This window comes from Apostichopus japonicus, chromosome 13 (genome assembly GCF_037975245.1).
Source record: "Apostichopus japonicus isolate 1M-3 chromosome 13, ASM3797524v1, whole genome shotgun sequence".
Classification (NCBI taxonomy): Eukaryota; Metazoa; Echinodermata; class Holothuroidea; order Aspidochirotida; family Stichopodidae; genus Apostichopus; species Apostichopus japonicus.
Window position 1 is genome coordinate 18,459,908 of NC_092573.1, and position 25,847 is coordinate 18,485,754.

Below are 25,847 nucleotides of genomic sequence, written 5' to 3' on the forward strand. Positions count from 1 at the left end.
CATAATGTCACAATCCGCGCCAACTTAACCGGCTGGGTGGTTGCTCGCTAAATGGACATTATCGGACAATGATTGTCCGATAAAATACAAGTAATCAGCTATAAATTTAGTTTTAAGTGGCATCCGAGTAGAGGCACTGACTAGATGAGAATAGATCATTTGAATCGATAAAATTCGTGTCATTTGATTCTACCGTCAGTTTGAGAATGGATTCTTTGAAATCACACGTAGAAGACTTATCCATCATAAGAATATATCAGGGACTCTAACCAGTTAATCATCTACGATTGAAACATTGTTTGCAGCATGACGAGACAGAGAGAACCAGAAATCATATTATTTTTACATCGAGCAATGTCTAGGCCAGGCTGGTAGGGTGCTCAATCCACATATACTCGATAACGGGTGGATTTTTGTTTCTTTTCTAGCGGGCCGACATATTTCGTGGACAGGGTTTGGCCCGCATATGGATAAGCCCTGGAGTAAGTAACCACCTGGGTTATTGCTGTGGTTCACGAATAGCTCAGAAGTTAGGCGAGTCAACGGAAATTGTTATATATCTGGTACTGACAAGAAGGGTTATACCATTATTAGAGCCCAAGGAGGGGGGGGGGGGGGGAGGAATGGTTATTTAAAATATAAATGGCTCTGGGAGAAGTCATACAATTACCTCTGAATAATTCATTTCAGCCAAAGCAACACAAAGAAAAGATGAGGGGCGGGGAGTGAGGAGAGGAGAGGTGAGAACAGAGGGTAAGAGAAAGGAAGAGGAATCCAATTGTGAAGCATTTCATTTCAAAATGTATTTCAAAACAGCTGTATAAAGCCATTCTTCAATATAGAAATTGTTACAAAACTTGGTAAAACGTTTCTTGCTAAATAAACAATAAACAGTGATTGTTTTCTTTCTGCATATTTGTAAACTTTATTAATCTACAGTTGTCAATAATGATTACTTCAGTAATTATATTATGCAGATTTTAATACTGTACAAAATGTTTATAAAAAGGAAACAAGTATATCTGCTTAAATATTCACATTTACTGTACATAGCACAAAACTAGTCATAGTAACGGCTAACCACTATCAATATTTCAATTCAACCAAACCATACCTTCGCATCATTGAAGCAGCAATGTTAAACAGAACCGATTAACCTGTATAAAAGCTAAAGGCAAGAGCAAGGGGAAACTCCAAAATGTGGCAATCTATTCTTTTCCCAGCAGGTTCATGCAACTTTTGATTCTAAAATTTGAAATAGATCAAGATAAGAGAGAAAAAACAACAACCCACAAACATTTGCTAATTTAAGTGACCAAGCTTTCTGTGGCTTGTTTTTCAATTTTAATTGGTATTTTGTAACAAGTCATGAAAGTTCATGTAAACAACTCTAATTGGCAACAGATGACTCATCAGAAGATTACAATGTCGGTGTGATTCATTCTGCAAATGACAATACCAGGAAAAACAACTCCGCTGTAATTAAAAACTGTACAGCCATCTAGAAAAAACTCTGGGCTCCAATGGATGGATGGAAATCCAGGAGGGGAGGGATTGGAGGGGGGCGGGGTTAAGCAACTTTGGGTTTCAAATAACCGGTTAATCCTCCAAAAATTAACAATGAAGAAAAAATGAACCTGTTAACCATTAAAATAGAACTGGTTCATCCATTTTCAGCTAGAGAGTACTTTTTGGTGCTTTGTCTTACTGTTTGATTTTAAGCAGGGTAGTGTTTTCTTTCTTTTGGGGGGGGGGGGAGGGAGGGGGGCAGAGCAGAAGGATTTGCTAGTGAAGGAGGTAACAGTAAAGGATGATCTTCCCAGGTAGTGTCAGGTAACAAGTAGTGTAGGTAACAAGTAGTGTAGGTACCAAGTAGTGTAGGTACCAAGTAGTCATTGTAGGTTACAAGAAGTGTTGGTACCAAGTAGTGTAGGTACCAAGTAGTGTAGGTACCAAGTAGTGTAGGTAACAAGTAGTGTCAGGTAAGAAGAAGTGTAGGTAACAAGTATTGTAGGTACCAAGTACTGTAGGTAACAAGCAGAGTCATGTACCAAGTAGTGTAGGTACCAAGTCAACATGGGTAACATACAGGGTGCATATGGGCCAAGATATGGGTTCCACATGGGATGCACCATATGGGCCCATTTAATTTTGCACCCAAGATTCATATGGGACCCACATGGGATAGCCCAGGTAACCCATGTTGTATAGATATGGGGACCATCTGGGCTACTTGTTTATGGGTAATAATGTGGGCTGAATGGGGGCCATCCCTTATGGGATATTCTGGGGCCCATGTGGGCTACTAATGTATGAACAAAATGTGGGATATACATTAAAGTATTAAGAAGATTAGGATTGGAATGGATTAGATAAGGATTAAATAGGGATAAAATTAAAGAATGGATGGATTAAGAGTTCAAGTATCATTGAAAACCATTTTGCATTTTTTAAATGATTATTAAAGCATAAAACCCATCAAGCAGAGCAGGTCACCTTAGTTAGTATAGATTAACTTCATAGAACCACAAAACATCGCTTGTCTTTTAAAATCTCCAATTTGGTTTTGTATATGTGATTGCAAATACAGAAATTATTATAATCTAACAATAAAGTAACGAATGGCTTATAAATAATCGAGAAAGTTGTTTTAACTTTGGTACCGTTTACCATTTTACAAGTTTTACGTTACTCCGGGTTGCTTCAAAATCACCCACTATTTGAATGCCGTCAGACGACCTTCTATCCACCTACTGCACAGTGTGAATGTTTACACAGTTCAACGAGAGGTGATGGAATCAACAACATCTTGGAAATGGCTTCAACATAATTTGTAACTTTTAAATTGATATCAGAGTTGGAGAAATACAAAGTTACAGAAAATGCTGGTAATACCTCAAGATGATGTGCCCTAGGAGATGAATGGAAAACAACAAACAGATGACTACTAACCTTCTTATCCAATTCAATATCAGAAAAAACTCCAACAGTTGTCCAGTCTTAGTGCCCCTATGTTGTTATCCAAACATATTGATAGTATCTTACGCTTAAAATGAAGTAACCACCATGATTCCCTATCGTAAGTACACACTGAACCACAATCTTGTGGACCTTTCCACATCTTGTCAACTGTCTACGCATCAAGTAACCTGTTACAGCCAACATATATCTCCTCCCTCTCTACCAAGTCTAGTTTAATACCAATATTTCTCTCTTCAAAATTTACAGTCTTTTGCAAACCTATAAAGTTCTAATAGCTGAATAATATTTGAAATGGGCCTAACTTGCAACCACCCATGCATGATAGAAGTTTTTGCCCTATTGCTTGCTACAAATTGTACACATCACTGAAATCCTCCTCATGGAATTAAAGAGTTCATCAGAATCAACAGTCTACTGTACTCTTGCTCTTCCATAATTTCTGCATTTTAAATCCACCGGCTTCATCGGGAGCAACCAGAAGCAAGCAGAAGCAAGGAACAAGAGCAACCAGAGATTACGTATAGGCTAGCAAGGACAACAGTTTTGCTTGCAGACGAAATGTAGAACTTAATACTACAAAACAAAAACAAAACAAACCATGACGGCAAATCATTCAGCTCGATTCACCCTTTGTAACGAGATATATTTATCAAAAGTTATATTTGCCTTCAAACTTTTCTCTTTGTTTCTACAGCAGTACAGCTGTTTTTGTTTGCCACCGTTGTCTACTACCTTATATCTTTTCTATACGTAATCTACCTGCTAACTTCTGTCTATAAATCTACCACAATAAAGACCATCTTCTCTCCTTATCCCTATTGGTGTCTCTATGGCTTGACGATATATTTTCCAACATCTTTCTTTGGGAGTCGAGAGCAGTTGTCAGATAAAATTACCGAGCAACGGATGGGTGGCAGTTTCATAATTTTATCAATTAAAATGATAACAGGGAGCTCTCCGTGCCGATACAACATGGTCATGAGATATTACATACTGACAGCTGGACTTATAGAAATGCATCTATAGACCTAATAAATTAACATAGCTGGCTGGGTTTCATAACTTAATTCAAACTACCCAGCAGGTTCACTGATGTTTAGTTCAATGTTCTGTGTCGTGAACTCTCTGAAGTTTTCCTTCTTGCCTTCCTAACAAACAAACAACAAAACCCTGTCATGACCTCTCCCCTTAACACATGTATGTCTAGCATTTCTGTTTGAGGGATTCGAAGCAAAGTAAACCATCAGTCTTTGATATTATTGGGAGTCATACAACACTTTCAAAAGACTACCTGAAGATATACTGTATTAGCTTCCTTATATAAATTTTTGGGCAAAAGGAACTCATATGTGTACAACCATTGTACGCTGCTTCCATCGTGGACATTAATAACAAAGTACTATCAGCTAGAAAGCTATTACCTGCAGCGTTTCTCATAAACATCAAAACAAGGTTCATGACTAAGTAGCCAATATAATATAATATAACATCTTGCACTATGATCCTCAAGTTGTCAAATGCATTCTCCATTATGCTATGCCCAGTAGCCACCCTACATAAATCTTTACATGTACAAAGTATACAGCTAGGCTACATACATCTACTATGAAAGTGTGGTAGGTCTGAGCTGTATCATTTGTTGTGAGTTGTTGTATTAGTTGTTGAGACCTTGAGATGCTAACTGACTTTCTCAAGATTTATCACCATCTTCTGTCGCTTCAATTAGTGAAGCGACTTCTGTTCAAGCAAATCTGGATGGCGAGTGAAATTAAGCTGCAGATTCAACCATCTGATGGTAAATACTTAATAAGGATGTCTACAGGTTTAATTGCCAGAAGACATTAAAAACATCTGCATTCCATGACAGATACGACTACATTCTCATGAACATTATCCTTGAAGTCTTCATGATTTAAAAAGAAAAAAAAAAACATTGATAAACTAAATCATCATTTTGAATTGCAAAAATCAACCTTGTCTATTGATACTGCCCTATATATATCAGCATTACAAGCCTATGACTTTTGTAAGTCTGGTCTAACCCAGATGGCTATTAAGGGAACTACATAACCATCCTACTTTTTAGTGATTGACAAACAGAAGGAAATCTTACGGACGGTATGTTTTCTTTTCGCCTCAGCATGAAAATGTGTTATAACCGCAACCTAGGGTAGTATATTTAAACAAAGATGTTAATACAAAAAGTAGTAAATATTTTGAGCACACGTTCCCTTCAAATACAACTATTCCTATCTCCCTTTCACATCACCTTCTTTGCATCCTTAGACAGCTACATGATCTGGAAATTTCACCCAAATTGCTCACAACATCAATCTTCATGTTATCATCGGCATCAAATGAGATTTTTCTGTCACCATATACTCAACACTCGAGGACTGCCAAGAATAAAAAAAAACTTTGGAATCAAAATACCCAACATGCAAACAAGGTTGTAAGCATCCTTTATCAAGCAGCACTTGTGGTCATTCATACTTCAGCAGCTGTCTGAAATAGTGCTTCAGTTCTTGTTTTAGTAAGCAAGGCTTGATACTTAGTAGTCATGGAGTTCTGTTTCTATATTCTCAGCATCTTGGGTAGCAAGCAGAAGTCACTTGACATTTTTGAAACTTCTTCCAACCAATTATATCAAATTGATGTCCAAGTAGGATTTCTTGACAAATTCCAGACATTTTCAGACAGTTGTTTATTCGGTTAATTTTTGGTTTCATTCTGTGCTTTCTCATGTCATTAAATGCAGCTTTGAGGCTTATTAGACAAGTTCCTTCTTTTCAATTAATGCCCGTCGTCGTCTATCTCCGAGATAATCTGACCAACTGTGCACTTCTGTACGATCATGAACTTTCAGCTTATTGCACTTTGCCTTTGGTTCACAATCATGCTGCATCTTCGTCGTGGTGATCGTCCAGGTTTTTCTTAAGACTCTTCTTCTGCCTTTCTTCTTGCTCGCATCACCTTTCTTGATGGGCCTCTTCCTCCCTCTCGTTTCTCTTATCTTTTGCCTTCAACGAACGTATTAGGGTCATCAGCTGGTGAAATCTCGCTTCAACCTGTTGATGGAACAGAGATAAAGGACGAAAGGTGAGTTTGTGAGGTCACTCTGAGGAGTTCGTCCATATGGATGGGCGAGACAGCAGTTTAGAACAAGCGTGGGTGCGTGCGTGGTGAATATTATCTGCCAATCTGCACATCTTAAAGGTGTACGTACCCCAGTCAAGATATTAAAAAGATTCAAAGTGTGGCTTTGACCGTGATTGGTGAATAAAAGCACACTAACGTGAATGCAGAAAAGCAGTTTCAGTTCAGTTGTGCCACTAACCTTTATGAATAGTCTGAATGTGGAAATTAAGTACAGTTGATGATTTAAATTATGTTAATCTTGAGACAGTGTGTACTTTGAAACCTCTGCTCTGGTTAATGCATGATTCCACAAGGGGTGCATCCAGGAATTTATAAAGGTAGGGGTGTGGTCCTGGAGTTGAGAAGCCAAGGGGGGGGGGGAGGGGGAGAGAATTCTCCCACAAGTCTAATTGTAGGGTTGCTCTAATAAAACTTTTGGATTTTTTTATAAGCGTAACGAAAAATGCACACACACTCAGACTAACTTGCATAGGTTTTTTTAGATACAAAGCCAAAGTTGTCTCTCACTCAAAAACATTCAATTGCATAAATGGAAAACAGAATATCAACAAAACAAAACGTGACAAAAAGCAACACTAGCTCAGAAAAGACAGGCCTCCAACCAATGACATAAAGTTTAAACCCAAGATTGTGTGAGACCATGGGAATACTTTAATAACCGAGAAGCATCGGACTAGAAGATATCAAATCAACTCGGCTCTTCTCACATTACTGGTTTGACCTGATGTTTTGGTCATAAAACATGAACCCAAGGTAACTATGAGATGAAGACATGTGTACACCCATACCTATAGGGTCAAATCAAAATGGATCTTCTACATTTTGGGAAGCTGTCAGTGCAAACTTTTTTTTTTAGACTTCCAAGACAACAGTTTACTTCTTTACATTCAAACATTTTACATTGGCATTCTTTACATTCAAATAGTGTAATTTATTGTTACAACTACTCTGAAAGGCCATCATTAATCCCTCAAAGCTTTCTAAAATCACAAGTGTATTGTATAGAAATTGATTTATGATCATTATCCTTTCATGTGGGATCTTAGACTTCAACATTCCCCTCCCTAGTTAAATGAGGTTTGAACAAAGAGTAGTTGAGAGCAGTTTGGGGCGAGGGGGGGGGGTGGGGGGAGGTCATGAGCAATCAGCTAATAAAAGCACATCTCAGTAGGCCTACCAAAACTAAGTCTAAATTCAATTACTTCAACACACACGGCACTTTAACAGCCAACTCGCCACGAACATACAAGCATGCAGTTTACTCCCCAATAATTAGGTTTGCCTCAGCAGCTAAGATAAACATGACCCTGAGGGGGGGAGGGGGGATAAATTGCTTCATTACACCCACGAATAGGGGAAAGATTGTTCCGACGATGCAGTAGATGTCTTGTTAGTTATTGCATTCTGGGTTCGCTGTACCTATTCAAGGCTATCGCCAGACCAACTTGCAAAGTTCATTTAAGGCGATGTGACAGCTTTTCTCAAACGAGAAACATATTTCATGTCGTGGTTTGGAGTGCTCACGACAGACTTGTTAAAAGTCATGTGGTTCTCGCACCAACAATTGGCTTTCCACATTAGATTGGAGATATATAAATGCAATGGGGGAAAGTAAAGATGTAGGACTCCTAGTAGGAGTTAAAATGGCAAGTGGCACCTCATATATTTCTACAAAACTAGGACTTTATTGGGGTCACCTTTAAAAGAAACAATAAAGTTGAAGTAGCAATGTTTCTTCACTGACACACCTGTAATCATAAATCTAAAGAAATAAAACAAAATATTGATTGGTTCTTTTATAGATTAATTCATCCATAAATCTAAGTTGCAGGTACAGTATGTTAAATTCCTACCCTTACACTTTTTGAAAATTCACAAAGATTCTTCCCTATTGTACTTAACTGTATACAATCCATGTGACTTCAATTATACATACAGACATACAATGGAAAGTAAAACAAGATACTGCTGGATCCACTTGCCCCCCCACCCCCCCCCCCCCCCACCCCCCAACTTTCTTGACAAGTCTATTATCTGTATCCAAATTACGATTCTGGAGATGAACATAGTGCGTTCAATTAAGATATATTTTGAACTTGAGCTGCTGACCGAGGTCTCAAATCACTATTGACCTTCATCAAAGAGATGATAATAGGTTCTTGTACTTATTTTTCACCCACGGAAATGTCAAATGGTGAGTACAAGAACTAATAAGGTTACACCCACATTGACTCCTTGTAAAAACAGTGTCTCAAAGACACAAATATTTACACACACTCAGTTGTTCTAAGTTTATTTTTTATTCTTCTTCCACATATTAACAATCGCACTATAGCTAAACCTGAACATGAAATGTTGAAGTGAAAGGAATGAATTTTATGGGCTTGACAATTAAGTAGATCCATTCCCTAACAAAAATTATACAAAAGTATTGCAGTAATGATACACTTAAAGAGTTAATAACTTTACAGTTAGGGGTCCCACTTCCCCTGAAAATGATGGTAAAAAAACTGAACAAAAATAGCCACAAGTGATTTGACTTTATAGGATATATTAGGCCTCACTCCAAAGAACATGCAGCACTGCACCATGCTAGTATACCCACAGGACATTAACCATACAGCCCCAACAACTCACTCTTCCTTTGGTGGGGCATCCCACTGCCAGGAATGCACCATGCTAGTATTCCCACAGGACATTAACCATATAACCCAACAAAACTGACTTTTCTTTGGTGGGGCATCCCACTGCCAGCAATGCACCATGCAAGTATACCCACAGGACATAAACCATACAGCCCCAACAACACTCACTCTTCTTTTGGCGGGGCATCCCACTGCCACTTTATATGATATTGAAAGTAGTAGTGCTTCAAACCACGTTCATTCGTAACCTTTCGTGCCCTTTATCTTGTTTTTGTTGCTAACCATCTCACATGTCAATCATATGCTTATAAACTCCCACAATTTTCATCCTTTGTTTTTCCTGAATTCATATATGCTGAATAATTTTACAGCCATGATGCGGTTAAATCAATAACGTCGACGAGGACAGGCTGAATATGGTCACAGGGCCCCAATCTTTGCAGTCCACGAGGGAGAGCACCCTGGGAAATAAAACGATATTAATCAATCTCTATATTGATCTTGATCTAAGACACTAAAACAGTACAGTTCAACTTCAAAGCATACATACATGTGGAAACAGAACCAGAAAGCCACCAAGTGATGTTGGTGATTATAGCAGCCTTGCAACATTTCATATCAAGACACTTCATGTAATCAGTTGCACAAAAGTTTTTTTGAGTTCTGGTCGCTTTAGTCAACAAGAGATCGACCAGGGGATTGCACAAATGTGTAAGGACTGCATGTTAAACTCAAGTTGATCCCAGCTGCAAGCTCTACTGTCTACTGAGTTATCTTGTAACATTAAAGGTTTTCAGAATTTCTTCTCTTCAATTATTCAGCCAAGATTGTCCTTTTCCCCAGATAAACCTTTTTTGATTCTTCCGATTGAACTTTGTGAAAAGTCAACTATCACCCTAGATTCACCCAGTTTTGATAAATGCACATACACAGTGTCTTTGTTTCATCATGTTATATGCTTTTCTCCACCTTCCCATCCTCCTCAATTCACCAGGATGTGAATCCCTCGTGATCATTCGTTCTCTCGTTATGTACAACGATTTCGATCTTCTCTCCGCCTCTCCTCCATTTACCATATTTTCAATCCTATTTAAACGTTCCGTTTAAGGCTGCTACTTGAGCTCTTCCGGATAAATTACTTTTATCATCTATGTGCACTTGAGTCTTGTAACTTTGGCACTTAAGGACCACTAACATAAGGAATAGAGGAATGTTATTTCAACTAAAGAAAACGATAAGGAAAGAAAAGAAACAGAAAAGGCAAGCGGGGAGGAAGCAAAAGGGGAGAATCCCGCAACAAATCATCCAAGAAAACAGAAAGAGAGAACAAAAAGTACACTTAAGAGGTTACGTGTATTCTCTATTTGCAGTTAGATGGAGATAAAATTAAGCCCTTGCTATCCCTGGGCTGCTGTCCAAACATCACTCATCATGTTGATGGCTACAACTTCATTCGGGGGCTTTATTAAACAGGTGGCTGTCTGTTACGAACGGCGAGTTTGATGGACGGAGAGAGAGTTTGTAACCAAATTCTGGTATTCCATGCGGGTGTGAGGGAAACCTTGCACTTTTGTACCCGAACAATGAACGATGTCGTCTTCATTACCCAAAGGATCGAACGGCTGAAGGATTCAGACCTTTTGATCACGTTAGGGTGTAACTACACTCTACTTTACTTCAATCTCGCCATGTAATTGCTTCAATCCAATCTACTTTAGCGTAGAGACTTGCGCAGAATAGACAGGGCATTGAGCATTGGGAACGAGAGGCTGGCAGTTTACTGGCGAGCTAATTATCTTGCGAAAGGATATTTAAAATTGTGCTTCGAAAATTCTTAACATTTATATTTGCAGGAATAATTCAGTGCTCATATGATTTGTAGCAACTTGACAAGTTTCAGTTCTCAAAAAAATGACTTTTGAAGTTTTGAATAAAAGTAAAATAATTAACTTTGGTAGTACTCATTAAACGTTCAAAATACTACCACCGAGTGAAGACAAAACTGTGGTATACCTGAACGACGTTTACGCAGCCTTTTGCCTCTTGTTTTGTGGCAATGCGATACTTGGATAAATAATTCCTGTTTAAATGTAGCATTTATTTGTTAGAGCTGTACAGGCTTGATAGCATGATTTGCAATGACTTGCAGTATTCGCAATAACTCCACATGTATATCCTTCCAGTTTAAATACTAAATATTCACAGCTACTGAGCAGTACACTTGCTGAGTCTGAAAAATTAAGCTCAAAAGACCAGCATGATAAACTCAGTGCTTAATACTAGTGCTTACTAGTGCTTGTGATGGTATTCTTAAAAGTTATGTACTACAGTAGATAATGAAGATCTGTGAAAGAACAACCACAAAATCCAATGCAGTATATGATCTAATAGAACCAAAAAAAACAGACTAAAAAAAACAGACAAAAAAAACCAGACAAGAAAAACATGAAAAATCTGTGTCTAATTCATGTGGAAACCAGTGATAACTTTTGACTTGCCACAGGTTCTTTTGTACATAAGGGATTGTATGGTTTTTGAGTAACTGATAATACGGGACGTTATCACATGATCCAGTGACAATATATGCATTCATAATAATAATAATAATAATAATAAATGAGACTTATATAGCGCCAAATCAGTAAACAAAAGTTACTGCTCAAAGCGCTTTACAAAGAAAGTAAATTAATTTACAAAAGAACAAGTGAAAAAATGGGTCTTAAGTAGACTTTTGAAAGTAGAAAGTTTATAGCATGTTCGAATGTGATCTGGTAACTTGTTCCAGAGATAAGACCCAGAGTATTGGAAGCTTCTGTAACCATAGTTCTTCAATCGTGGTTTTGGAACAGTTAAAAACAGTTTGTTGGAGGAACGAAGTGTGCGAGTTGGAGTATATGGCAAGAGAAGTTGTGACAGGTACACAGGCCGTTCAAGATGATGAGCACAGAAGGTGAGAAGAAGTATTTTATACTGGATTCTGTAGCTGATAGGTAGCCAATGAAGTTCCTTCAGAAGTGGGGTGGTGCGGCACTTTCTTCCCTTCCTTTTCACAATACAGGCAGTGGTGTTTTGGATCTTTTGGAGTTTCTTGATGGTCGAATCAGGAAGGCCAAATAAAAGTGAATTAAGAAAATCAAGCTTTGATGTCACAAACGCATGGACCAGCATCTCGCAAGTCTTATTATCGAGGTAATTCCTCATCAAACTGATTTTCCTAAGTTGCCAATTTGCAGAACGACAGAGATTAGTAACGTGATTTTCAAGTGACATGGTCTGGTCAAAATATGCACCAAGGTTTCTAACAGTTGAGGAGATATTAATAGAGTCTTTACCAACAGTGAGTGGTGGAAAATTAGGTGTAACTTCAGAGAAACGTGATCGAAAAACAATAAACTCTGTTTTATCACAGTTTAGTTTCAACTGATTAGTTGTAAGCCAAGTGTTAACAGCACTTATACAGGTTTCCATTTTATGAAAAGCATTTGGCACATCATCCTTATCGAAAGCAAGAAGTAATTGAGTATCATCCGCGTAATGATGGAAATGAACACCATGGTGCCGTATAATATCACTCAACTCCGCAAGATATAAAGAAAAAAGAACAGGTCCAAGTACAGAGCCCTGTGGAACACCAGTAACTAATGGACGAGGAGACGAGAGAACATCTTCAATTTTCACCTGTTGATAACGCTCAGTAATATAAGAATTGAACCAGGATAGAACAGTACCACCTAACCGATACTTTGACTGCAGTCTTTCTAACAAAATGGAATGATTAACTGTATCAAAAGCTGATGATAAGTCTAAAAGAACTAAAAGGACAAAGCAGTCTTCATCAAGCTTGGATGTAATAAAATTATGAACTGCATTGAGGGCAGTTTCCGTACTGTGACCAGACTTATAAGCTGACTGGTACGGTTCGAGAAGATTCTCCTGCGTAAGATAATCCATTAAGCGAGATAAAACTGTCTTTTCCAAAACCTTTGAAACGAAACTCAAGTTCGAAATAGGGCGATAATTTTTTAAACAGTTTCTATCTAAGCTGGTCTTTTTAAGTAACAGTGTTTTCACCTCAAGAAATGACTCGGGCATTTTTAATTATCTCTAGAAAATTTGAAGGTGAGAATCTTCCCGAATGTGCATTTGATAAGATATATAGATCTGCAATTCTTCGCAATTAAAATGTGGACGCAATTCTGATAAACCCTTTCAAAGGTTATATTTTGACTTTCCAAAACCTTAACTCAACAAAGGTCACTGTGTTTTCATCAAAACACTGAGTAAATTTCAGCCACTTTCTATCATATTACCATATTTCCATAATCGATTCATTTCTAAGCAATTTCCGTAGAGTTTTTGGCCTTACAATAAACCTTACGAATTAAAGTCATCCGCGTTCTGAAAATCTCTTTCTACCAGCAAATTTGCAGCAAGCTTTCAAGTCTTTTTTGAGACACAATGATGTTATCTATCATTCAATGAAAACAAAATGACAGTTGTATGTTGGGATTTCTATCCAAACATATGTAATCTGGACTTTTATTTAAGGACCCCTGGATGTATCCAGATCGAGGCTATGTTGTTGGTATCTTTATTTAATTTTCATCTCCAACTAAACGTAAACCACAATGGACCTAGTATGTTACTAAAAAGAAAAGGCTCTTCCGAGTCTTACCGATACCCCCCTAAAGCAGAGTGAGATGAATGACTGGACTTCAGATTTGGGATTGTAACCAGATCGAAGAAAACAAATTTAGACTAATAGAACTCTCCAGGACAGTAATTTGATAGCTGTCTTTGCGTCGTAGAAGCAATAAACAATGATTTGAAAAAAGAAAAAAAAAATATCAGCAGAAAACAGTTAATAAGTATGACAACTTTGGGAGGTTTCAGATCGATGGTTAAAGGCAAAAGTTTATACCATGCTTGTATGTATCGATGGAAAATTCTACTTTGTGACAATCACACTGTCCTTACCTGACTCAAAAACCCATAGTTGTCACTCCGAATAGCAGTTAGATACTCTTCTATGCCTAGTAATTTACCTCTGGTCACCTAAATTTTGTCTATTTTGAGAGCATTGTGGTCAAGTGAATGTGCGGTAGAATCAGGAATGCAGGATCAAGTTAAACTATTTATGCAAGACTCATACTTACCTTCAACTATAGGGACAATGTATAGGATCGGATAAACTGTGACAATGATGCACTTAGTTAATTAATTAATTAACTTAATTAATTAGTTAACTTAATTAATTAACTACGTATACAAATAGCCTTTGTCTTCACCAAACTGTCTATCATTCCTGTCAGCTAAGTACTTGTGTATACTGGCATCACGCACCTATCATCTGACAATATTCTTTAAATACATATTTTCTATGACTCCCCAACCACCCCCCCCTCCACAACACTAACTTTAATGGTATGGTCTTTGAGTACTGCCAAAACAGTAATGTATCTATGCACTAAACTTATGACTTTATAAGATTCTCCATTCCTTAAAACCCATTCCCTGAGACATGTTGCCTTCATGTAGTGAACTTTCAGATGTCACTCACTATGAAGATCACGACCAATTCAAAATGCTTCAAGAGAGTGGTTGATGCACTTTTATGTCTACCAAGGGTCTTTTTTCTTTCTTTCTATTTCCTTTGCTTGATTATTCTTACCTGAGCTGGTGTCTTGTTTTCTAATTTTCTCGCAACTTCCTGAAAACTCTCTGAATTAGCCCCAAGTCGCTGAGCCGTTTCCAGCAACAGCATGTCTGTTTCACTGGGAAAGAAAGAAGGAAACAAATTAAAAACCAGAAACAGCCAAACATTTGAATAAATTTCTAATTAATCTGGGTCCTTCAGATCGGTTTGAAATAGACCCTGGAAGAGGAAATAATTAGGCAAGAGTGAAACGTGAGACAGAAATTTAACTTCATGATGATGCAAAACAGTTTCCTAGAAGCCTATAGGAGATATTACTCTATCGCAATGTGCTGTAAACAACTGCAAAGAGTATTCAATTTTTCTGGAAATATAAAACAAACAAAATTGTAACAGCATTTCATTTGGTCCTCAAAAGAGCTTACATGCCATGCCATGGCTCTGGTCTGAACTTTTGAAAATGTCATATATTTTGAAAATTCAGTCCGAAACATTCTGCAGAGTAACACACCTGTCTCCTCTTTGACTGATTAGACGATACTAAATCAAGCACTCCGATTGGCTGGACGTAACTGCAGTGCATCATTCAAATTAAGGGATGCTGTATTAACATAATTGTTATTCAATCAAATATTATTTATTTGGGGCACTAAAACAGACCCAAACTAACATAATGTATTTACTACATGTTTCCACTTAAGTTTAATTTCTATCCTTGTTTGGTGAAGAATAGTGCCACAAGGTCGTTGCAATTTCATCCTAACTGCAGCTAGTTATAAAAGATCTCATAAGCTGATCACATAAAAAAGAAAATGTTTATGCAGGAGTGGTGGCCTTGAACTTTCGAAGATTCATTTATAGAGATCTCCGGCCTCTAATATTGATTGTCGGAATTTGATTTGATACATGCAGGAACCCTTCCGTGTGTTTTCAGCTTTGCGGGTAATTTGAAATCTAAACTCTTACATTAGTTTGAATTAAATCAATCAACCAGATGTGGCTGCAAAAAAACTATGGATCATTATACAATCCACTTTAATAATCAAATACAGAAATTTTTGTATTCCATAATAACATATGTGTTAAATCTTCATTTAAAAAAAACACTAATATTTCATATATCCCAACTTATCAGTCTCTGTGCAACAAAAATAGTCACTTATTTCACTCAATAAAATAAAGTAAATGTTACCAAGGCTTATATCAATTCAAATCTGGAAATTGTATAAAACTTGGCTGGACTCCCGGGAAAATTGGCTACAAAAAATCCAATTGCTCTAAATAATTCTGAAGCTCTGGCAACATGTGTCCCTTCTGAGATGTTTTGTTATATGGAAGGGCTTTTCTTTCTTCACCTCTAGCAGGCTAAGTTGACCTATGAACTCTAAAAATGTGGTACTTCTTACATTCATCATAAAAAATACCTATCACTGGCATAAGTGAACTCTATCCACACCGGAGTCATCATGCAATCATGCATACTAAATTAGATTTTTACTTTTATTGCTAAAAGAAGACACACCTCCACAAAAAACAAGGTTTTTATATTCCTTCTTCTGATCTCTATTGACCTTAGTTTAATCAACAGTTTACCTCAAAAGATGCATAACTCTTCAACCTACTACACAGAAACTTGGCATGACCTATGACCTCCATCAAAAACAGCAGGATACTCTTGAGCTCTGCAGACGTTATTTTCTTTTAACCCCAAAGATATGGTTCTTGTACTGATAATAGGTAACTTAATACGTCATGTATGATATAGGTTACATTGGCAATCTTGAGGTATCAAGTATGTGAGATATTGTGTATCGTGAGATACCTGTGCACAGGGGCGTCAATCCGATTTGAAACGTGGGGGGACGGAATCGATTCGAGTATTCCGGCCGTAAGTACTATCTAAGCGGAGCGCCACCATCGGTTGGCGCATAGCGTACAAGAAAATATTTCTTCTGGCAGACCCCTCAGATTGCAGGAAACGGCACTTCCCGTGCATTATGGCAGAAAGCAACACCCCTAAAATTGATAAAAATTTCCGGCAATTTTTTATTTTGGGAAATATTCTCGAAGGAAGTGATCGCCATTTATTCCTAAGTTTACCAATTCCTCGTCTCCCAGAAGCGCCCAACATTTAAGATATCGAAACATTTTCGTGTTGGCTGATCCATGATCATCGCCCATCAAGGGCGGCGGAAGCACTTTTAATCTGGGGGGGGGGGCACCGACATCAAAGGGCACTTTGCAGCAATTCGATTGGACTGATGCAGCCTTATATTTAGTACCCTTTACAACTCTTATTGTATTATCTTATTTGTGTACACACATCACTCCATCAACGCCCCCCCCCCCCCACCCCCTCTCAAGGAAAATATGCATACTAGCACTGCAATATCCAATGTGCAAATTGGGAAACAAGGAACAAGTTTTCTTTTGAGACAAAATGAGGCGAAATCATGCTAATTGCTAATGTAGGAATCTTCCGAATTAGAGTTTATTCTTGTTAATATCTCAACAAATTTGTTTCATTCGAAATAGCTTTGAGATTGACCCACAGAAATTCACTAAGAGTCAGAGGCGTAGCCAGGAGTTGCAAAGTTGTATGCACGACTATCTGAGCGGAGCGCCACCATCGGTTGGCGCAGAGCGTAGTAGAAAATTTTTGGTTTTACAAACCCCTCAGATGGCCGGAAAAAGGCCCTTCCCGAGTGTTCATTCTGGTTCCCTGGCCTCTTGCTAACTTGAGACACCTCAATTTTTATGTAGAAAATGGGAACATTTTTAACCTGGGGAAAAGTGGGGGCACGTGCCCCCTGTGCCCCCCGGTTCCGCCGCCCTTGCCGCCCATGCCCGTGAGAAGTGGTGACTGGGTGAAGAAAAAGCCATGCCGTTTGAAAACATGGGCAGAAAAAGTGAAAGTAGCGAAACCTAAGGTAAAACGCGCGATAACGAAGTGATTATTTTCCAGGTTAATTGAGACTATCAAACGCGAGCTTAGGACAAACATATTCAAAGGTAATGGCATTACTAATCCCGATATGTCGTCTTTGAGGTGTGTGGAAAATCCGCAACGACCATCAAAGAGCAACTGAATATTTAGTCTACTTTTCGATTTCGAAAACACTTTTTTTTAAATTATGACAACATTTTATGACACCTTTGATTTTTTTTGGGGGGGGCCTGTGCCCCCCGGGCCCCAATGGGCACGATGCCACTGACCCCAGGGCCTCAGATATAGGCCCATTGCAGGGGTGGGCAACCTTTTGAATGAATGGGCCAGATTTTACGAGTGAAAGATTGACAGGGCCGCACCTAACCAACGGCATGCTGCTGATTTCAAACCTTTGATTCCGAGGACGTTCAAGCAATAGGTGTGTGTACTTAATCTGTATTCACAAAACCATAATGTCAATACAGTCCTGTTGATAATTAATGGTGATAATAGACCAACCTGACAGCATCATAAGTGCAGATAAATTCTAAGCAGCTAGCTGGTGATGATGCAAAATAGATTGATTTTTTTTCTTTTTCTTGAGACATCTCACAGGCCGCAAAAAAATCACTGGCGGGCCGCATGTGGCCCGCAGGTTGCCCACCCCTGGTCTATAGGAACGATGTCCCAAAATTTCCCGGACATATAGGCGAAGGAAGCTATCCGCCGCGACTGCATGTGAGTTTCTCGACTTTCTGTCCTGGGAGTCATACCACAAAATGGTGCATTTCCTCATACGCCATTATTAATAATTTAAATAACTAACTAATAAGGCACAGCCCATATCCGAGTTCGTATAGCGAGCTTAGCGCAAATTTGGCGCCAGCATATTAAACCAGGTTGCTAGGTCTATGAGAATACATTTACATGAAATTTGAAAACAAGGATAGCAAGACAAACAACTTTTATTATGTTTTCAGGACCTCACACATGCGCATGTATCATCAGACTTAGAAAAGGTCCCATGTGAGTGGTGGCTAAAGTGATGAAGGCATGAAAATAAATCAGTGGTTGTTCGTTGGAGTCCTCAAGGAAGTTACCTCGGTTGCTAGGTGTATTTGTATCTGGTTATCGGGTGAAATCTGGTCGGAGCGTACTATGTAACCACCATGTACCCAGGGACGTAGCTAAGGCCTGATGATTGGGGGGGGGTGTAGTGGCTGAAAATCGGTTTTGAAGCCAGAAAATTCCAACTGCTGCTTTGTACCCCCCCACCCTCCCGCTACTCGTCAACGATACGGTCAGTGTCAGTCAGAAAACCCAATCTATCGCGACTGCACTTCTGTTACAGACTTGTTGCGATACATTTGTACCCACTGGCACTCATTTCAAAAACTTATTGCCCCCCCCCACCCCAACCAAATATTTTTGTGAAATTCGGGCAATATGCTGATAGCTTTTTTGATAATTTGCAATGTGTTTTTCAGTGGTTATACTGATATTATTATTATTACCCAACAATTCTCACCAATACGGAAGGGTAATAAGACGGAAAATGATTGTATGCTATTTGCATGCGATGTAAAAACCGATGCATGCCTGTATGATATGCACATGATCATATGTGTTGCGCGCGAAGCGCGCGAAAAATTTTGGTTATATTTTTCGGGCAAGTCGTTACAACCCCCCCCCCCACAAAACAAATTGGGCTCCTACGCCTATGACGGTAGTTCTATTAGGCATTTTTTTGTAGTATTCAAAATCATAAGAAGTTTTGTACGGTGGAGTATAATAATCGCGAGAAACAATTTCCCAAAGTGGCAAGGAAAACGTGGTAAATATGACAGGTTAAAGGTCAATTTTGACCGAAATTTAAAAAAAAAATTACATGAAAAGGCCTAGATAAACTAGAGTGCGACAGTCAGAAATTCCGACTGTCGCACTCCAATTTTCCAACTAGCGTCAGTTTTACCATGGCTTGGGGGGTGAGACACACCCACACCCCCTCTAACGACGTCCCTGCACGGTGAATATGGAACACGATCACATGGTTCAGCCTCTGTTGAGTCATGGTGCTCCGTAGCCTTGTCTTCAAACGCCTCAAAGCACTAAAAGATCTCTCGGCTTCCGTCGAACTGGCGGAGGAGACGAGGAGCAACCGCAAGAGAGCTTCGACTTCACCAAACATAGCCCGTACCACTGGATTCATCAACTTGAATATTTGTCTATACCCTTCAACCGACGACGAATAGAACTGGCCTCGAAATAAAGGCAGACTAAGCTTAAGAGATTTGGAGAGCTCGGGGTACCAACTCACGAGATCTGGGTGGAATTCTCCATTCAGCAGCATTGAGTGATATTCGAGGATATGAATCCTTAGATGTGTAAGCCGTAACCAAATAGAGCCACGACACTACTCTTTTTCCAAATTTGTGGGGCGGACATTTGATATTGTTTCCCCCATCCATCGAAATGTGGGGGGGACGTGTCCCCCCGTCCCCCCCTGGATTGACGCCCATGCCTGTGCACACTGAGTTATAAACTCACATTGCGCATCCACACACACAACATACACAGGCACACATACAGCATATTAAATTACTTGACTTAGTTTCAATGGCACATAACTAATAACACAGAAATTACTGCTTCAATAGTAATCTGTTTTAGACACCTGAACATTAAACAAAAAGGATCTCCATGGAATGACATAATAAACAATTTGATAAGTATATGCAATTATGGAATTTATATCTGTAGCAAGACTAACAGATGGCAAACTTCAAACTGTTTCCTGCAAATCAGATAGAAACCGCACGGAGAGTCCAAAGGTGTGCAAAGGAAATTAATTTATCATTGACCTAACTCAATGAATGATAAATCAAGTGTAGTCAAAGCACAGATCATACGATTTGATAAATATATATATATATATATATATAAACATATATATATAGAAAAAGAAATTATGTACTGTAAGTATTTACAGGTCTGTACAGTATCTGTCAGCTGATATATGATTGATAATGCATATATAGTTTCACACCCCAAAAGTAGCTTCGAAATGAACGAAAAGGCAAACTAGGTTTACCAGAACTTTAAAGTTACCTTTTGAAAGGACAGTATAGTCATCTTCGTAAGATGAACCATTTGTATTAAACAATGTGAAATATTTGAGGTTTTCGGAAATATCTAAATTTCAAAATGACATATTTCCTAGTGAAACACGCCCAATTACATCGCACTCTAAGCGAGCTTAGCTGATAGTTCTGAGACCAAAGTTGGACTAGCTGTGTCTTCTTATGAAGTTGCAGTCATCTTCCTGAGATGAATCCGCACAAGTATAGAAAAATTATGAAAATTAACATTCAAAGGTACACGCAAGTGTGATCACCAATTAGCCAATTAAATTGCTGATGTTGATTACGAAATTTATTTTCAAAATGTTTCCAGGAGCACTACATACCTTTGTAAGGAACCTTTATCCAATCTTAATAACCTTTACCACATCTAGCAATTTTACTACATGCATACCAGAACCGTGTACTGAGTCGACAGATGAATGGTAAATCACCTATTGCCAGAATATGTATTGCTTTCTTTCAAAATTTATCTCCTAATAGCAGGCAACCTTGTTAAAGGAATATTTACTTAAGTGCTTCAGCTTCCTAAGAAGGATATACCATACGAAAAACTCTCTCTAGCTGTGATGGGCGCACGGAAATATCAAAACGAAAAACAAAAATCTGATTTCCTCCAACACAGACCACCTTTAAAGTAAATTAATGTTTATCCAATCTGACTATAAAACTGAAGCCATCTTCATGAGATCTGTCACATTTGACACATAATCAATGACACAAATGAGGGGAAATGTCACTTGAATTAGATTTATAAACAGAGAACAAAAAGAGAAGGGCATGCAACTACCTTCTCCACATTGTGTTTTTGTTTGTTTGTTAATCAAGGTGATAGAAAACACAACTTCAAGAAAAAAATATGCATAGACACTATGATTTTTTAAGATATATGCCCTACTTTTATGGGCAAAGGGAATGTTATGTCATGATATGAAACCACAGCTAGCAGGCAAAGTTGATATTTCATACATGTACAATATCCAGTTACAGCTCACAGTTATAGCCATACTGCTATAGATATAATTTATACAAAGATATATTTTAATTAAGAACATTTCCTAATATACCCTGAGGGTACACACAGGAGGACAAATGTTAACTCCCAGGAAATTAATGGGATGGGTACAAACTCCTGTGTCATTAAAATATAAAGTAAACATTTGAAGATAAAGTAAATCAACATTAGAAAAATTGACTGTTAAATACTTAACATACTAACTAGAGAAAGTATACAGAAATCTTAATCCAAAGGTTTTAATGTTTGATCATTTTGAAAAGTAAGGATTTTGTGCAGGCGGGTCAAGAGGCAGACTGAATTGATTCCAAACTTTTACCTACAAGTTTTGAGCTGATTCTCTGAAGTCTGGATCTATAAACGTTGCGGCACAGTACTTTGTCAGCTCTGATAAAAAGGCAGGAAGTTAGAACTTTATAATTCATTGACTCCTGCAAATCAACAATGGTCTTTGTTGACATTTCATTCTACTTTGTGTATTAACAACTTTTACTAACCTCAGTGTTTTTCATCACTTTAAAGTTTTACCGATTTAAACAAGCCGCAGACAAAAATTATAGGAAATCCATTTAGGTTATGAATTACAGAAGACGTTTGTTTTCCTTTTTTGTTTTTGTGTGTATCAATCTGTTTTAAGCGGCTATCGAATTAAGCGCTATAAAAGAGCTAAACAAGTCCATGATATACTATGCACAGACTCCCGAGCCCGGACGTAAATTTACGCGATAATGGAGGCCGACTGGATGGATATAGGTAAATCATGCGGTTTTTCGGCTTCGTGATGCAAAGACCCCTGAATCAATGTAATGTTATGCCTGTGTTTAGACATCTGAAGGGTCTCCAATAGTAACAAAAACTCAAAGATTAACTGATTAGGCCAATTCTACATGTCATCTCTTTGAGGCCCTTTCATAAACAATTCTCAAGTTCCTTCGAGTACCTTTGTAACAGATCCAGAAGTTTTTCAAGTCAAGGCATCTCCTCAAATATAAATGTATCGGTGTAGCTAAATTCACCGTGAGTTCATCTCATAAATTTGCCGTTGTCAAGGGACAGACGGTAATAACTGGTCAAGCCATGCAAAAGAAAATATCGTTTCTAAAACTTGAAAAGACAATCGAACACTAAAGTCCAGATAAAACAATCGAAGACTCAAGAACAGATATCTACGCCAGGGGATTTATGACACTGATATGAAAGAAGTTGAGGTTGTAACTATTTTTTTCCTTCTACTACTAAAGTGGCAGAAAACTTGAGTGTATGATTATGTAGATCATTTTTAGGCTTTTGATAAGAATCAGATAAAGTGCTGATACCTGCCAGCTGAGGTCAGTCAAGCCAGCACAATTCAGAGATTTTTTAATTGCTTGCCATTCATATCATCCCCTGTTCTTTTAATCTGATCGAAATCAATGAACATTTACGGAACTAGGAATTTCACCTCGTGTGTAGTGTTTGTGTATCTCAAATACAAAGGAATTTTCTTTCTTTGTTTTTTTGATAGTCCAAACAAACTGGCAAGAAGAAATTTTTAGCTAGATTTTAAGATAGAAAACAGCGATTTTGAAATGCCAAAATCTGTAGGCTTTAGGCGACTCGTCATTCAACAACTGATGACAAGAATTCTGAAGTGCAATAGGAGTCATTTGCTTTCACACTAAATTACGATAGTGACAAATGTTGTCATTTAATACTGTACATTATACTTAATATCTTCTCCCATTTTACATGTGCAAACTGCCCTAATAACTTATGGTCAATGACAACAATGACAACTTCAGCCCCGATTCATAAATGCAAAGTAGGCTATATTTACAAAAACCTGGTGAATTAGCGACGACGACATTTGCTTCGATAAGGCACAGACTTTTCCAGGAGTTTATTAAAGGTCTGTTCTGATGATCAACTTTGCTACATATAGCAATATATAGGCATGTTATATGTTTTACTAAATCTCCAATAAACTTAGCATACTGTAGCTGAGCATTACTTTAAATAACAGGCCTGCCCTCCTTTAACAGATACGTATTACAGTAAAGTGCATTAATTGTAGCTACACATGGTAAGCAGCCCATGATGCTATTATTGCAATATTTAGTAGACTTAAAGTAATTTAGCAAAAAGTCTATTTCCTTGTAATTAACCCATTTTTTCTTCCAATCTAAAAGTACATTTCTGACTTTAGTCAGGCAGTTATCTTTGGTAGGAGTGTTGGAAACGTGTGTAGAATATTTTAGCACAAAAAAGTGAAATATTTTACAAATATGTGTGACGTAGGGCTTCGTAAATTTCTCAAGACAAGTACAAACAAACAGTATGACAATTTAAACACTGGGTGACTGATGCGTTGCGAATAACTCTTCAAACCACCTTTAACCGTAGATTTGTAAGCTATACTTGATCCAACGCACAACAACGGTACTTCCAAAAGCTACCAGTATCTCTACTATTAAGGTAATTTAGTACGGATAGATTGCTCCTTTTTTGACACTTTAATGGAAAAATTCTGTCATGGTTCACTAAATCATGATTTCTGAGTATCAAACACAACCTTATAAATAAGTGATTTGTTATCATCAGATTGCAATGAGAACCTTTTAGCAAACCGATCGACGCTAAAAAGAGCGAGAAGAGGATACATCGGAACGAAAATTGATGGAATCTTCTCACACTCGTAGAAATATCGTGACGGATCTCCAACGACTCTATGACTGGATTATATACAGTATCTCAGCAGCTGAAACATAAGCCAGACATCCACACTTCCTCAATCCTCCCATGAGGCAAATTGTACATATATATATATATATACAATCGTTTTCACTTCGTTAACGATTAACAGAGTCGCATGCCAAGCATGGGCCGAATCGTAAGCTAAATCAATTTCCAAACTAAAATGATGGATTGAAAGTTATCAATAGAACTGCAGCCTCGTAAGCTAAATCAATTTCCAAACTAAAATGATGGATTGAAAGTTATCAATAGAACTGCAGCCTCGGCTTAATACACACTCAAAAATATAATAGTTATTTTTACACGGTTTGGGTCTTGCGTTCATCATTTATAGAGATATTCATTGAAGTGAGGAGTAGTAAACTGACCTAAAATATTGCCAACTAATGGCTAAATTAACTTCTAAGTGGAAGTGTTCCGTCAGACCAGCTGGATACTTTATGTACTTATGGATATTAGGTTTTTATACCTATTATGATCAAAATATGCTGACACTATGGTGCATGGTAAGTTTTTGGTACCAATAAAGGTGCTTGAAATAGGTTTCTTTATTGTATTTCAAGTCAGTATTTAGCCCCCCTCCCCAACCACCCACCCACCCCCTATACCCTTTGTGGTCTGTTCAATCGTTGCATGAAGTACCACTGGAGTAGACACAGACATCTCGCTCACATACACGATACTCTGGCTTGATCTCTTTAAAAGTTTGTTGAACCCTGAGTTGTGGGCAGTGGAGCACACTGCACAAGGTGCTAACCTTGTCATGTTTTCTGATGCACATATGGGGTCCACAAATCACACTCAGGTAAACAAAGGTATTATGAAATAAAATGTATTCATTATTTTCATAAGAGCGGGGGGGGGGATTGGGGTGGGGGGTGGCCTTTGGTGAGAAATTTATTTAATGAATGGACAATGTTACCGTAACTCCAATTTTATGACCCTATTTTATTTCAATTTTTGGTAGTTTCTAGGAAAAGTAAAATATGCATCACCATACTACCTAGAACAAGGCAAAGATCAATCCAGCAGACATTGTGTTCAGCCAATACCTGTACGTGAGCAATCCGTATGGGTTAAAATGAGAACGTCTTGCTGTTTTCTGTAATTCCGTTCAACTGACTTAAATACATGAAGAAAAAAAAAGCATGTTTGTCCAAAAAATTTTGATCGGCAGGTTGATCAGGAGAGCTAGGCTGTAAACATAGTTCACTCAAATACAATATAGACATGGACAGTATATATGTTTTTGGTTTGCCATGTATAGGTCTGTAAATATGTGCATAAGAGATAAGATCTCTTTCAAAACCTCAAAAAACAAGCTTTGTCTTTCAATTATCAGTAATCAACTACAATTATTCCCTTATGACACAAAAAAAGGCCAATTGGCTGCACCATAGTGAAAGCTAGATTTGGGTGGACCACTGTTTCTGCACACAGGATTGAAACATTTTTCACAGATGAGCACCACAAAAGTAATTTAAAGAAAATCATGTTTACAGCCATTTTCACCACAAGAACTTCCAAATTTGTATAAAGCTGTCAAATGTGAAGCCCTCAGTTTGCTAATTACAAGGTATTAATGAAC

At 38.0% G+C, this 25,847-nt stretch overlaps 1 protein-coding gene across 1 annotated transcript in view; it reads right to left on the reverse strand.

Moving 5' to 3' along the window:
- Nucleotides 1-778: 778 nt before the first annotated feature.
- The window catches only part of LOC139978464 (uncharacterized), a 179,363-nt gene continuing 154,294 nt past the window's right edge, over nt 779-25,847 (reverse strand). The window contains exons 23-24 of the mRNA XM_071988719.1: nt 14,458-14,560; nt 779-6,050 (exon numbers count right to left, since the gene is read on the reverse strand). Coding sequence (XP_071844820.1) covers nt 5,952-6,050; nt 14,458-14,560 — 202 coding nt within the window. The 3' untranslated portion in view covers nt 779-5,951. The remainder of the gene's footprint in view (nt 6,051-14,457; nt 14,561-25,847) is intronic.